Below are 15,814 nucleotides of genomic sequence, written 5' to 3'. Positions count from 1 at the left end.
TGGGTGACAAAGCAAGACCCTGTCTTAAAAAAAAAAAATAGAAGAGAGAAAGAAAGAAAGAAAAGAAAGAAAGAAACAAAGAAAGAAGGAAGAAAGAAACTGAGGACTGGAGCTGTCATGCTTACTTGGAATTGAGATTCATTCATTCATAAATGTCAGCTGAGTGTTCCCTGTCCCTCCTCCCCTCCTCTCCTCCTTTCCCTCCTCCTTCCTCTCTTCTTACCCCTCCTCCTCCTTTTTCTTCTCTAAACTTCCCCTCCACTTTCTTGTGCTCTGATTCTCTCTTCTCTTACCCCACTTCCTCCTTCTCTCTTTCTCCCTCCTTCTCTCCTTTCTGCCCTTTTCTCTCCTCCTCCCTGCCTTCCTCCTCTCTTCCCCCCTTCCTTTTTTCCTTTCCTCCCTTTCCCCCCTCCATCTTACCAGTTTGTTTGTTTGTTTTGAGATGGAATCTTACTCTGTCACACAGGCTGGAGTGCAATGTCTCAATCTTGGCTCACTGCAACCTCCGCCTCCTGGGTCCACGCGATTCCTGCCTCAGCCTCCCCAGGAGCTGGGATTACAGGCGCACGCCACCAAGCCTAGCTAATTATGTATTTTTGGTAGAGACAGGGTTTCACCATGTTGACCAGGCTGGTCACGAACTTCTGATCTCAAGCGATCCGCCTGCCTTGGCCTCCCAAAGTGCTGGGATTACAGACATGAGGCACCACACCCAGCCAAGAGTTCTAGTTTCTAAAACCTACCTTGGGAAAGAGGGATTCTAGTTTTTATGGCCAGCCTTGGGGGAGAATAGATCTGAGACACAAGAGGGCAGGAGAAGGTCAGAGAAAAACTTTTGCTTCTGAGATCTTCATTTTAGGGTGTTTTCTTTCTTTCTTTCTTTCTTTCTTTCTTTCTTTCTTTCTTTCTTTCTTTCTCTCTCTCTCTCTTTCTCTCTCTCTCTCTCTCTCTCTCCCTCTCTCTCTCTCTCTCTCTCTCTCTTTTTCAGTCGGAGTCTTGCTCTGTCACCCAGGCTGGAGTGCAGTTGCCCAATCTCAGCTCACTGCGACTTTTGCCTCCCGGGTTCAAGAGATTCTCCTGCCTCAGCCTCCTGAGTAGCTGGGATTACAGATGCACACCACCGTGCCTGGCTAATTTTTGTATTTTTAGTAGAAATGGGGTTTTGCCATGTTGGCCAGGCTGGTCTCAAACTCCTGACCTCAAGTGATCCCCCACCTCGGCCTCCCAAAGTGCTGGGATTACAGGCATGAGCCACTGAGCCCGGCCTGGGTATTATTTTCTGAGCCCCCTAAAACAGCACGGGTATACAGCAGCCTCTGCCCCCAGTTGTTTTCCTAAAATACAAAATCTCCCAATTCACAAACAGAGCTGTCCCCAGGGATTTCAGATGAGGGATTGGGAACTGTCCTATCCCCAGGAAACTGAGATGTGGACCAGGGAGTAAAACTCAGGCTTCCGGGCCAAACTGCTCTCTGCTCGTTTCTAGCCAGGTGGTCTTGGACTGATCACCTCTGTGGGCGGCAAGCACCCAGGTGCCGAGGCAAGAGACCGAGGGCACAAACTGTTCCAGTATAATAAACAAAATATATAGAATAAGAATAGTTATACTAGAAATAGAATATAGATATGATTATATATGAATATTATTAATCATTCGTTAGTTTGTAGCGTTACTCTTTATTCCAATATTAAAATAATCTCTGTTCTACAATTATAACCTAGGAAAAACCAGGCCATACAGAGGTAGGAGCTGAAGGGACACGGTGAGAAGTCACCAGAAGACAAGTGTGAGCCCTCTGTCATGCCCGAAGAGGGCCACTAGAGGGCTCCCTGGTCTAGCGGTAACGCCAGCGCCTGGGAAGGCACCCATTACTTAGCCGACCTGGAAAGGGAGTCTCCCTTTCCCCAGGGGAGTTAGAGAAGACTCTGCTCCACCACCTCTTGTGGAAGGCCTGACATTAGTCAGGCCCGCCCGCAGCCATCCGGAGGCCTAAACGTCCCCCTGTGATGCTGTGCTTCAGCGGTCACGCTCCCGTTTACAACATCAGTCATTGGATTTAGGGCCCACTCAGATAATCCAGGATGATGTCATCTCAAGATCCTTAACTAAGTAACACCTGCAAAGACTCCTTCTTCCAAACAAGGTCCCATTAACAGGTTCCGGGGGCGAAGGCATGGATTTATCTTTTTGTGGGGAGCCTGTAGTTCAACCCACTACAGAAGGAGGAAAGATGAGAGCTATGGTTCTCAACAGAAGCCACATGGACTTCAAAGATGAAAGTGTTTACCTCCTAGTCCTCTACAGACAAGAGGAACAGAGCCCTGGACTAGAGCTTCTTTCTTTCTTTCTTTCTCTCTCTTTCTTTCTTTTGTCTTTCTATCTTCCTTCCCTCCTTCCTTCCTTCTCTTTCTTTCTTTTTCTTTTTTTTGAGACAGAGTCTCACTCTGTCGCCAGGCTGGAGTGCAGTGGCGTGATCTCGGCTCATTGCAACCTCCTCCTGCTGGGTTCAAGCGATTCTCCTGCCTCAGCCTCCCAAGTAGCTGGGACTACAGGCATGTGCCACCAAGCCCTGCTGATTTTTGTATTTTTAGTAGAGACAGGGTTTCACCATGTTGGCCAGGATGGTCTTGATCTCTTGACCTCATGATCCACCTGCCTCGGCCTCCCAAAGCGCTGGGATTACAGGCGTGAGCTACCGCGCCCCGCCCCTTCTTTCTTTTTTATTGTTGAGACAGGGTCTCAGTCTGTGGCCAAGGTTGGAGTGCAGTGGCACGATCCCGGCTCACTGCAGCCTTGACCTCCTGGGCTCAGGAGGGAGAGGCTCCCACCCCAGCCTCTCGAGTACCTGGAACCACAGGCGTGTGCCACCACACCTGGCTAATTTTTGTAGAGACAGGGTTTTGCCACATTGCCTAGGCCGGTCTTGAACTCCTGGGGTCAAGCTGTCTTCCTGCCTTGGCCTGCCAAATTGCTGCGATTACAAGCATGAGCATGAGCCACTGTGCCATACCTAGATCTGCTTGCATTTATTTATTTATTTATTTATTTATTTATTTATTTATTTATTTAGACAGGGTCTCACTCTATTGCCTGGGGGCTGGAGTACAGAGGCATCATCTCAGTTCCCCGCATCCCTGACCTCCCAGGCTCAAGTCATCCACCAGCCTCAGCACCCTCAAGTAGCTGGGACTACAGGTGCACCACCATGCCCAGATAATTTTTGTATTTTTTTGTAGAGGGGGTTTTGCTATGTTGCCCAGGCTACTCTTGAACTCCTGGGATCAAGAGATCTGATCGCCTCAGCTTCCCAAAGTGCTGGGATTACAGTTATGAGCAAATTTGCCCTGCCTAGATCGGCTTTCTTACATGGGGTCCCAATAGAGTTTCAAGAGTAAAATGAGAGGCAGAAGGAAACTAAAGATACTCTTCAGGCCAGGCACATTACAGCTGTAATCCCAGCACTTTGAGAAGCTAAGGCGGGAGTATCACTTAAGACCAGGAGTTCCAGATCGGCATGGGCAAAAGAGTGAGACCCGACCTCTACAAAAAATTTTAAAACTAGATGGGCATGCTGGCATGCACCTGTAGTCCCATCTACTCAGGAGGCCGAGGCAGGAGGATCCCATGAGTCCAGGAGGTCAAGACTACAGTGAGCTATGATTGCACCACTGCACTTCAGCCTGAATGACAGATCGAGACCCCGTCTCTGAAAAATAAAATAAAATGAAGACATCTTTGAAACTCACACATTTCACCACATTCTATTTTATTTATTTATTTTTGAGATGGAGTCATGCTCTGTCTCCTAGGCTGGAGTGCAATGGTGCGATCGCAGCTCACTGCAATCTCCGCCTCCCAAATTCAAGCAATTCTCCCACTTCAGCCTCCTGAGTAGCTGGGATTACAGGCACCTGCCACCATGCCCAGCTAATTTTTGTATTTTTAGTAGAGACAGGGTTTCACCATTGTTGTCTAGGCTGGTCTCGAACTCCTGACCTCAAGTGATCCGCCTGCCTCAGCCTGCAAAAGTGCTGGGATTACAGGCTGAACCACCGCGCTTAGCCCATTCCACCACATTTGATACGTCAAAGCAAGTCATGAAACCTACCTGGATTCAAGGGGGGGCAGAACTAGTCTCTACCCTTTGACAGGGTTGGAGTTGGAGATGCAAAATATAATATCCATGACTTTCAGCCTTCTACACCTACACATCTACAGTCTTAAGGTGTGGGCGGTCCAGACAGAATTCAGGAGGATGGAGGAAAAAAAATACATTCGCTTCTTCTTCTTCTTCTTTTTTTATTTGAGATGGAGTCTCACTCTGTCGCCCAGCCTGGAGTGCAGAGGCGCGATCTCGGCTCACTGCAAGCTTCGCCTCCCGGGTTCATGCCATTCTCCTGCCTCAGCCTCCCCAGTAGCTGGGACTACAGGTGCCCGCCACCACGCCCGGCTATTTTTTTTTTGTATTTTTAGTAGAGACAGGGTTTCACCATGTTAGCCAAGATGGTCTCGATCTCCTGACCTCGTGATGCGCCTGCCTTGGCCTCCCAAAGTGCTGGGATTACAGGCATGAGCCACCGCGCCCAGTCCCCCCATTTTGTTTTGTTTTGTTTTTTTAGAGACAGAGTCTGACTCTGTAACCCAGGCTGGAGTGCAGTGGCGTGATCTCAGCTCACTGCAACCTCTGCCTCCCGGGTTTAAGCGATTCTCCTGCCTCAGCCTCCTGAGTACCTGGGATTACAGGAGTGCGCTACCACACCCAGCTAATTTTTGTATTTTTTTAGTGGAGATGGGGTTTCATTATATGTTGGCCAGGCTGGTCTTGAACTCCTGACTTTAGGTGATCCTCCCGCCTCGGCCTCCCAAATTGCTGGGATTACAGGCGTGAGCCACTGTGCCCGGCCCATTTCATTAGCCTCTAACTGGAATTCATCAGGTCCTCTCACTGTGAATGCAGACATTGGCTAGCCCTGGAACTTTGTCCCCTGTGGAAATCAAAGATAATTTCATATCACATCCTGATCATAGGAGACACCCTAAAATATCACAGATGCTCACCCTGACTTAGACCTTGAAGTAACTAGTAGAGTCCATGTGAATCAATGTGATTTAATGTATTTACGAAAAGGTGTGGCCAGTTGCATGCTCATGCCTGTAATCCCAGCACTTTGGGAGGCCGAGGCTGGAGGATTGCTTGAGCCCAGGACTTGGAGGCCAGCCTGGGCAACATGGCAAAACCTCATCTCTACTAAAAATACAAAAAAATAGCCAGACGTGTTGGCACAGAACTCTAGTGCCAGCTAATAGGGACGCTGAAATAGAAGGATCGCCCAAGCCCTGGAGGTCAAGGCTGCAGTGAGCCATGATCACACCACTGCACTCCAGCCTGGGCACCTTGACAGAGTGAGACCCGGTCTCAAAAAATATACATACAAAAAAGTCAGATATTAAATTTTTTATTTTTATTTTGGAGACAGAGTCTCACTCTATCCCCCAGGTTGGAGTGCAGTGGGACAATCTTGTCTCACTGCAGCCTCCGCCTCTTTGGTTCAAGCAATTCTCCTCCCTCAGCCTCCCAAGTAGCTGGGATTACAGGCATGCACCACCACGCCTGGCTAATTTTTGCTTTTTTTTTTTTTTTTTTTTTTGAGATGTAGTCTCGCTCTGTTGCCCAGGCTGGATGGAGTGCAGTGGTGCAATCTCAGCTCACTGCAACCTCTGCCTCCCAGGCTCAAGCAATTCTCCTGCCTTAGCCTCCCGAGTAGCTGGGATTACAGGCATGTGCCATCGTGAGTAGCTAATTTTTGTATTTTCAGTAGAGATGGGGTTTCTCCATGTTGGCCAGACTGGTCCCGAACTCCTGACCTCAGGTGATCCACCCACCTTGACCTCCCAAAGCTTTGGGATTACAGGCGTGAGCCACCGTGCCCAGCCTATTTTTTATTTTTAGACACTAGGTCTTGCTCTGTCACCCAGGATGGAGTGCAGTAGTGCAGTCATTGTAGCCTCAACCTCCCAGGCTCAAATGATCCTTCCATCTCAGCTGAGTAGCTGGGACTACAGGCTCATGACAACACCATGCCCAGCTAAGTTTTTAATTTTTTCATAGAGATGGGGTCTCGCGCTGTTGCCCAAGCTGCTCTCAAACTCCTGGTCTCAGGTGATCCTCCTGCCTCAGCCTCCCAAAGTGCTGAGATTACAGGAGTGAGTCACTGTCTGCTACACGTTTTTTTGGGTTTTTTTTCTTTCTTTCTTTCTTTTTTTTTCTGAGATGGAGTCTCGCTCTGTCGCCCAGGCTGGAGTGCAGTGGCACAATCTCAGCTCACTGCAACCTCCGCCTCCTGGCTTCAAGCTATTCTCCTGCCTCAGCTGCCCAAGTAGCCGGGATTACAGGTGCCCACCACCACGCCTGGCTAATTTTTGTATTTTTTAGTACAGACAGGGTTTCACCATGTTGGCCAGGCTGGTCTCAAACTCCTGACCTCAGATGATCCTCCCACCTCTGCCTCTCAAAGTGCTGGGATCACAGGCATGAGCCACCGTGCCCATCTGTTAACGTGTTTTCTTAATGAGTTTGCGGCTCTCTCCTGAGAAGGGCCACACAGAGAGCCCTGCCCCCTGCCCTTAGAGGCCCCTCAGGTCAAGGTTTAGGCAGATTAGTGAAGTCCTAAGCTGGTTTCCTAAAGATTTCTATTTCTGGGAGAGGAGCCAGTCAGCAGACCGCGGACCACACGCCGCGCTGTCCCCAGCACCCAACCCAGGTTACCATGGCCTCCCTGTTCTCTGGCCGCATCCTGATCTGCAACAATAGTGACCAGGACGAGCTGGATACGGAGGCTGAGGTCAGTCGCAGGCTGGAGAACCGGCTGGTGCTGCTGTTCTTTGGTGCCGGGGCTTGTCCACAGTGCCAGGCCTTCGTGCCCATCCTCAAGGACTTCTTCGTGCGGCTCACAGATGAGTTCTATGTACTGCGGGCGGCTCAGCTGGCCCTGGTGTACGTGTCCCAGGACTCCACAGAGGAGCAGCAGGACCTGTTCCTCAAGGACATGCCAAAGAAGTGGCTTTTCCTGCCCTTTGAGGATGATCTGAGGAGGTGAGGAGGGGCAGGGAGGGCTTCCTGGAGGAGGGGGCATGTTCGCTGAAAGTGAAGCATCCATTCTAACTAGAGTGAATGAGCAGCCCCTGTGTGCTAGTCCATATACTGGGAACTAGGGGGTACAGACAGGGGTGCCCACTTCCACATGCCGGCTTCCATGCCACCCCAGGGAGCTTAGAGCCGAGTGAGAGGAACAGATGCAAAAGACAGACTCAACTATGTAATAGCAAGGCCGGGCGTGGTGGCTTAACCCTGTAATCCCAGGACTTTGGCAGGCCGAGGTGGGCAGATCACCTGAGGTCGGGAGTTTGAGACCAGCCTGGTCAACATAGTGAAACCCTGTCTCTACTAAAAATACAAAAATTATCCAGGTGTGGTGGTGGGCACCTGTAATCCCAGCTGCTTGGGAGGCTGAGGCAGGAGAATCATTTGAAACTGGGAGGCAGATGCTGCAGTGAGGTAAGATCGCGCCACTGCCCTCCAGCCTGGGTGACAGAGGGAGACTCTGTCTAAAAAATCAAAAAACAAATATATAATAGTGAACTGCAGTAGTGCTCAGAGGACAAAGCTAGGCCACAAAGTGGAAATACAATGAGGGAAACCTTGGTGAGGTTCTGGGGTCAGAGGATGCTTCCCCAAAAAAGTGGCTTTAAAGAGAGACCCCTAGCTGGGCACGGTGGCTCATGCCTGTAGTCCTAGCCGCCTGGGAGGCTATGGTAAGAGGATAACTGGAGCCTAGAGTTTGAGGCTGCAGTGAGCTATGATCGCACCACTGCACTCCAGCCAGGGCAATACAGGTAGACCCTGTCTCTTAAAAAAATAAGGCCAGGTACGGTGGCTCACACCTGTAAATCTAGCACTTTGGGAGGCCAAGGTGAGCAGATCACCTGAGGTCAGGAGTTCGAGACTAGCCTGACCGATATGGCAAAACCCCGTCTCTACTAAAAATACAAAAATTAGCCAGGCCTGGTGGCGCACACCTGTGGTCCCAGCTACTTGGGAGGCTGAGGCAGGAGAATTGCTTGAATCCAGGAGGCGAAAGTTGCAGTGATCCGAGATGGTGCCACTGCACTCCAGCCTGGGCAACAGAGTGAGACTCTGTCTCAAAAATAAAAATAAAAAATGAAAAATGTAATAAATAAATAAAATACAGGGAGACTCCAATGAGAAGAAAGATAGGAGGATGGAGAGTGAGGAAAGGGAAGGGGTTCCAGGCAGAGGGCACAGCAGAAAGGCTTGGAGGCTGTCAGAGAAAGAACAACCAGTTCAGGGAGACTGTAGGTAACTCCGGAGAGGATCAAATTTACAGTGTTATTGTTACTGCCCACGCATTTGTCATAATCTTCTTTAGGTGTGACAGGTCTGTGGTGCAGAGCCACCTTAACAAGTATAGACATGATCCTCAGGGTAGCAGGGAGCCGTGGTGGACGTTAGAACACAGGGAGAGGTAGTCGGATTCAAGCTTTATAAGGAGATGTCCAGCCAGGCATGGTGGCTGACACCTGCAATCCCAGCACTTTTGGAGGCTGAGGCAGGAGGATTGCTTGAGGCTGCGAGTTGAAGACCAGCTTGGGCAACACAGCAAGACACCACCACTCCCATCTCTAAAGTTATAAAAAAGAAAAATTATGAAAGGTGGCTTGGCGCGGTGGCTTATGCCTGTAATCCCAGCACACTTTGGGAGGCCGAGGTGGGTGGATCACGTGAGGTCAGGAGTTCAAGACCAACCTGGCCAGCATGGTGAAACCACGTCTCTACTAAAAATACAAAAATTAGCCAGACGTGGTGTTGGGTACCTGTAGTCCCAGCTACTCAGGAGGCTGAAGCACGAGAATCGCTTGAACCCGGGAGGCGGAGGGTGCAGTGAGCCAAGATCGCACCACTGCACTCCAGGCTGAGCACAGAGCGAGACTCTGTCTCAAAAAAAAAAAAAAAAAAAATTAAAAAGATCCTTTTAAAAAATTTACAAAAGGAGCTGCCCAATGAAACAGTATTATAGCTTGACTTTTTATTATGAAAAAAATGTTCAGGCTGGGTGCAGTGGCTCGTGCTTGTAATCCTAGCACTTTGAGAGGCCGAGGCGGGCGGATCACGAGGTCAGGAGATCGAAACCAGGGTGAAACCCCGTCTCTACTAAAAATACAAAAAATTAGCCGGGCGTGGTGGCGGGCGCCTGTAGTCCCAGCTACTCAGAGAGGCTGAGGCAAGAGAATGGCGTGAACCCGGGAGGCGGAGCTTGCAGTGACCCGAGATCGTGCCACTGCACTCCAGCCTGGGCGACAGAGCGAGACTACGTCACAAAAAAAAAAAAAAAAAAAAGAAAGAAAGAAAAAAAAGTGTTCAAACATAGCAAAAAGTTGAAAGAAGTGTACAATGAAACCCATCGCAATTGTTAACATTTTGCCATATTCACTTTGTCTACAATACAAATACGTGTCTGTAGACACGTATACACTTTGTCTACAATAAAAATACGTGTCTATATACACGTATATGCATACGTGTATAGTTTGTGCTAAATTATTTGAAAGTGAGTTGCAGACTTCATGACATTTCCCAATGTCATGCCTTTTGTTACTCAACAAGTTGGAAGTTTCTGGTCATCATCAGAATTTGGACATCATCAGAGTTTGGACACTGAATCCTGCCCACTGCCCTCGGCAGCTGAGGAGATTCCTCCCTGATGCTAGCAACACTTCCTTCCCTGGGGCAGAGACACCAGCTGCAGACAAATGCTGACCTTGTCTGAGACAGGGTCCTCTCAACAAAACATTCACCCAGACTAGTATGTTATCTGGGCAGTTCCCATTCCACATCCCCCGTAGATGGGATGTCCAGTTAAATGAAATTTCAGGCTGGGTGCGGTGGCTCATGCCTGTAATCTCAGTGCTTTGGGAGGCAGAGATGGAAGGATCAGTTGAGGCCAGGAGTTCAAAACCAGCCTGGGCAACATAGCAAGACCATATCTTTACAAAAACTTAAAAAAAAAATTGGGTGTGGTGGTATGAGCCTGTAGTCCCAGCTACTTAGGAGGCTGATGCTATAGGATCACTGGAGCCCAGGAGTTTGAAGTTACCACAATCTATGTTCCCGCCACTGCACTCTAGCCTGGGTGACAGATGGAGGCTCTGTCTCTAAAAAAAAAAAGAAAAGAAAAAAAATTGAGATAAACAATGAATAATCTTTCTTTTAGTATAAGTATGTCCCATGCATTTGGCTATACTTACACTAAAAGATTATTCATTGTTTATCTGAAATTCAAATTTAACTGGTGTGTGTATTTATATATAGAATAGAGAGAGATGGGGTATCCTTATGTTGCTGAAGCTGGTCTCAAACCCTTGGGCTCAAGCAATCCTCCCACCTCGGCCTCCCAAAGTGCTGGGATTACAGGGGTGAGCCACTGTACCCAGCCTCAAATTTTTATTTTTTTTTAAGAGAGGGAGTGTCATATATATATGTTGTTTGTTGTTGTTGTTGTTGTTGTTGTTGTTGAGATGGAGTCTCTGTCGCCCAGGCTGGAGTGCAGTGGCATGATCTCGGCTCACTGCAAGCTCCGCCTTCCGGGTTCACGCCATTCTCCTGCTTCAGCCTCTCTGAGTAGCTGGGACTACAGGCGCCTGCCACCACACCCGGCTAATTTTTTGTATTTTTTAGTAGAGACGGGGTTTCACCGTGTTAGCCAGGATGGTCTCGATCTCCTGTGAGTATCTTATATTTTTAATTGCTAAACCTGGCAATCTACTCATGGGATTTTGTAAGTATCATGGGTTTTCTTTGTGGCAGCCTGGAAAAGGGCCACGGAAGAATGCAGCAGGCTGAAATTAAGAACTGTTAACCATGTTGGCTAGGCTGGTCTCGAACTCCTGGCCTCCGGTGATCCGCCTATCTCAGCCTCCCAAAGTGCTGAGAGTACAGGCATGAGCCACCGCACCAGCCAAGCAGGAGAAATTTTAAAAACCATACATGATGTTGGGTGCTGAAAGGCACTTTGGAGAAAAACACTGCCTTGGAATGTTATTTATTCTATTTTCGAGACAGGATCTGGCTGTGTCACCCAGGCTGGAGTGTAGTGGTGCAATCATAGCTCACTGCAGCCTCGAAATCCTGGGCTCAAGGGATACTTCTCAAGGGTAGTCCCAGGTACCTCGGCCTCCTGAGTACCTGAGACTACAGGAGCGCACCACCACACCCTGCTTTATGTATTTATGTATTTATTTATGTATTTATTTATTTGTAGAGACAGGGTCTTACTACGTTGTCCTTGTGTCTTGAGATGTGAGGTCTCCATACTACAGGGTCTTAGCCTGCAAATGTCTGACGAGAGCGCTCCAGACGCAGGGCACAGCCAGCACAAATGCCCCGAGGTTGGAGCATGCCTGGGGTGCTGGAGACAAAGCGCGGGGACCAAAGTGTCTGGCCCTGTCCCGGTCCTCGTGTGCACCTACCCAGTGCCCGGCAAGAGACAGTGCACACAGAAGGCGCTGCCTAAGTACTGGGAGGAGGGATGTGGGGCTCTCTGGTTCAGCATCAGGGATGTGGATCCGTCCAGACTGACCTGCCCGCTCCGCAGGGACCTCGGGCGCCAGTTCTCAGTGGAGCGCCTGCCGGCGGTCGTGGTGCTCAAGCCGGACGGGGACGTGCTCACTCGCGACGGCGCCGACGAGATCCAGCGCCTGGGCACCGCCTGCTTCGCCAACTGGCAGGAGGCGGCCGAGGTGCTGGACCGCAACTTCCAGCTGCCAGAGGACCTGGAGGACCAGGAGCCACGGAGCCTCACCGAGTGCCTGCGCCGCCACAAGTACCGCGTGGAAAAGGCGGCGCGAGGCGGGCGCGACCCCGGGGGAGGGGGTGGGGAGGAGGGCGGGGCCGGGGGGCTGTTCTGACCCCCCAGTGTGGAGGAGAGGAGTGGGGTTTGTTGATGAACCTCCACCCCCACCCCACCCCCGCACGCCTGTAATCCCAGCACTTGGGGAGGCCAAGGCGGGAGGATCGCTTGAGCCCAGAAGTTCGAGATCAACCTGGGCAACAGAGTGAGAACCTGACTCTACGAAAATTAAAAGTTAGCCCGGTGTGGTGGCGCGCACCTGTGGCTTAGCTACCCTGAAGGCTGAGGTGGGAGGATGGATTGAGTCCGGGAGGTCAAGGCTGCAGTGAACCGTGATCGCACCACTTGCACACTGCACTCCAACCTGAGCGACAGAGGGAGACCCTGTCCCCAAAAACACAAAAGGAAACCCTCCTTCCCCGCCCCGCCCCCGTAAGAGAGCGGGATGGGGGGGGGTGGGGGTGCCAGGGCGGAGGGCAGGGCCGAGGGCGGATGTTATGACCCCCTAGGGTGGAGGAGTTGGGGTTTGGTGATGAACCCCTCCACTCCGGAGGTGGAGAGCTGGGAGGGAGTGGGGGAGGGATGTGGGGTGGGGGTGCCCCGGCGGAGGGTGGGGGGGGTTGCCAAGGCGGAGGGTGGGGCCGAGGGGGGCTGTTCTGACTCCATAGTTGGGGAAGACTGGTGGAGGGGTGACGGGTCTATGAAAAGCCTGCCCCCCACTGCGGAGAGAGAGGGCTGGGTGGAAGTCGGAAGGCTGTTCTGAGTCCTCCTCTGCCCCAGGTGGGCAGGCCGCGGGAGGGGAATCTGTAATGAGCCTCTTGGAAGCCGAGGAGAGGGGAGGGGGAGGGGATTGTCAGAAATCTGCGCAGGAGTAGGGCGGGACGGGGCTCACTGTGGGAGCATGAGGTAGGGGACTGTCTGGGTTCCGAGCACTCCTCTGGGGGCAGGCGGGGCTGGGGGGCTGTTCTGAGCTCCCATGATGAAGAGGGGTGGAGGCGAAGTGGGGATGGGTGGGTAGGGGTGATGTCTGTTTTGAGCCCATCCCCAGGAGGAGTCAGGGCAGAGGGAGTGTAATAAGATCCACAGGGAGAAGCAGGACAGGACCTGGGGAGTCTGTTCTGATCCCCATGCAGGGAAGGGTGGGAGCTAGGATGGAGCCAGTGGCAGGGGATTCTCTGTTCTGAGACATCCCCTCACACCCAGGGATCTGTTCTGGTCTTCCAGGTGCGCATCTGAGCCTCCCCGGCCAGGAGATAAAGTAGGGAGAGCTTTTCAAAGATCTCTATAAATATTTCTGAGACCTGGCTGAGGGGGAGTAATTAATGGCTCCAAAAATGAGAAAATCTAAACTAAAATAGAACAAACGTGCTGAAAACGCCAAGCCCATCCTACATTAAATGAGTTGCCCCCCCCCTTTTTTTTTTTTTTTTGAGACGGAGTTTGGCTCTTGTTGCTCAGGCTGGAGTGCAATGGCACGATCTCGGCTCACCGCAACCTCTGCCTCCCGGGTTGAAGCGATTCTCCTGCCTCAGCCTCCCAAGTAGCTGGGATTACAGGCATACCACCACACCTGACTAATTTTTGTATTTTTAGTAGAGACGGAGTTTCTTCATGTTGGTCAGGCTGGTCTCGAACTCCCGACCTCAGGTGATCTGCCTGCCTCGGCCTCCCAAAGTGCTGGGATTACAGGCGTGAGCCATCGCGTCCGGCCGAGTTGCCCACATATTTCATGCGCAAAATCACAACAATCCTTTAACAACAGATTTATATGTTACACGGATGCATTTCAATATTTGATACCACGTGGGCTGGGGGTCCCGGGCTGCCAGCAGGAGCCAAGAGTCTCCCAGGTCTCCCTCTGTTGCTCATGGACTGGGGCATTACCAGGGAACACGGCAGAATACAGAAATCAAAAACTCCGATCTAGAACCATCTCCTGGCTTTGTGACTGTGAGATCAACTCCCTTCTCTAAACCCTAATCCCTTCCTCTGAAAAATTAGAATTAAAGCCAGGTTCTCCCAGGCAGGTCAGTGAAGAAGGAGGAGCAGGTGCTCACTCGGCTCACGAACTGCTTGGTTTGGCCTCTGGCGCCCCCTCGCGGCAGGACGAGATGGCACACTTTCGGGGCAGGGCCTAGCATTCAAATGAGATGCAAATCACTCCTCTCGTGCCCAGTCTCCGGAAAAGGTTTCCTAGGAGTCCACGCGTGTCCATGGAAACTAGCAAGAGTGACTGCGGTGCACAGGAATCTGGCTGACAGGAAGAAGGAGGATGGGGGCCTGGGAGGCCAGAGGGTCCTGAATACTGGATGACCACCTCATTTCATGCTCACCTCTACTTCCAACCTCCAGGTTGGAAAATTGACCCAGCTCAGGACCCTGGTGCTGCCTGATGCTTCATGTTCCAGCAGCCCTCTCTGGACTGCTGTGGCGCATCTGTGAAATGGGTGCATTGAGTCTGGGCGTGGTGGCTCACTCCTGTAATCCCAACACTTTGGGAGGCTGAGGCAAGTGGATCACCTGAGGTCAGGAGTTCAAGACCAGCCTGGCCAATGTGATGAAACCCCGTCTCTACTAAAAAAAAAAAAAAAAAAAAAAAAAAAAAAAATATATATATATATATATATATATATATATATATATATATATATATATATATTAGCTGGCGTGGTGGCACGCGCCTGTAGTCCCAGCTACTCAGGAGGCTGAGGCATGAGAATCACTTGAACCTGGGAGGCGGAGGTTGCAGTCTGCCAAGATTGCACCCCTGCACTCCAGCCTGGGCGACACAGGGAGACTCTGTCTCAAAAAAAAAAAAAAAATCACTTAAATTATCTGTAAATCATACCAGGTTGCCCTTTTCCAACAAATCACAGGCGATGTAACCTGTCAACATTGTTACTATTATTCCAGCCAACATGCAGTGACCAGCCATCCCTATCCGGGCAGTGAGGTTGAGGGAGTCCACTCTCTGTCCCTGTCAGGCTGTGTGCCTTGGACTGTATGGTGGAACTCTCCAAGCCTCACCCCCCATCCCCACCTCCCCACTCCCCACCTGTCTGAGCTGGAATGAGAAGGGCAGCTTAGCAAAAGGCCAAGGTAGATGAGCTCACCATCTACCAAGAGCAGTGTGGGGCCTGCTTGCAGGCTTAACTTTCCAAGTTGAAGCCAGACACCCCCAAACTAGAGAATCACCCCACATACAAACAGCAGGACCAGACCTTGGTATCTCTGTTCTCCCAACCCCAACAAATAATGGCAAAACCTAAGCCAGCACTGCAATGAATGTTGGCCATTTAGGTAAGTGTCCCCTTATTGTGGGGTTTCATGTATGTTTCCACCTCCCCCACCAGGCTGTGAGCACCAAAAGGGAGACCTGGGCCTGTCTTGGTCACCCCTGGGTCCTCAGAGCCCAGCACGTAGATGGGCTCTCCACTGATGTTCGTCGAATGAATACATGAAAATATCTTGTATCTCTGTATTCCCACCACCCAGAGCAAACTGTAGCCCTGATCCAAATGAATTGCTGAGCCCTCAACGTGAGACTTTTCCTTACCTGGAAAACATGGAAAATTCACCCTAACACTGGTGATGATGAAAGAATGAGTGTTGGGCTGAGGCCTGATGAATGAGTGAATGAATCAGTCAATCGATCAATCAATTGAAAGAAGGAACAGGTTCTTGCTACATATGAAGAGGCCCAGAGAGGTTAAGGGATGTGCCCAAAGTCACACAGCAAAGAAGGAGGCCACCTGGAAGTGAAGGGTCACCCTCACCCCATACTCTTCCTTGGGGCCATTTTACCTACGAGGCTGAGGGCACAGGGCCCACAAACTCTTTTCAAGGGGCCCCAGAATTTTCAAACCTGAAAAAAAAACTTGATTCCAGT

At 50.7% G+C, this 15,814-nt stretch overlaps 1 protein-coding gene across 1 annotated transcript; it reads left to right on the top strand.

Moving 5' to 3' along the window:
* Positions 1-6,582: 6,582 nt before the first annotated feature.
* Positions 6,583-12,205, top strand: NXNL1 (nucleoredoxin like 1). Its single transcript, XM_031004314.3, has 2 exons — positions 6,583-7,094; positions 11,671-12,205. Exons 1-2 carry the CDS (start codon positions 6,769-6,771, stop codon positions 11,981-11,983), a joined length of 639 nt encoding a protein of 212 aa, XP_030860174.1. The 5' UTR covers positions 6,583-6,768; the 3' UTR covers positions 11,984-12,205.
* Positions 12,206-15,814: the final 3,609 nt, after the last annotated feature.

The sequence above is a fragment of the Gorilla gorilla genome, chromosome 20 (assembly GCF_029281585.2).
Source record: "Gorilla gorilla gorilla isolate KB3781 chromosome 20, NHGRI_mGorGor1-v2.1_pri, whole genome shotgun sequence".
Taxonomy (NCBI): Eukaryota; Metazoa; Chordata; class Mammalia; order Primates; family Hominidae; genus Gorilla; species Gorilla gorilla.
This window is presented reverse-complemented; position numbering and strand designations above follow the sequence as displayed.

Bases quoted from the DNA above. Each gene is read 5' to 3' on its own strand.
- NXNL1 (XM_031004314.3), top strand. From the start codon at position 6,769: ATGGCCTCCCTGTTCTCTGGCCGCATCCTGATCTGCAACAATAGTGAC. The intron at 7,095-11,670 runs GTGAGGAGGGGC...CCCGCTCCGCAG, and splicing joins TTTGAGGATGATCTGAGGAG to GGACCTCGGGCGCCAGTTCT.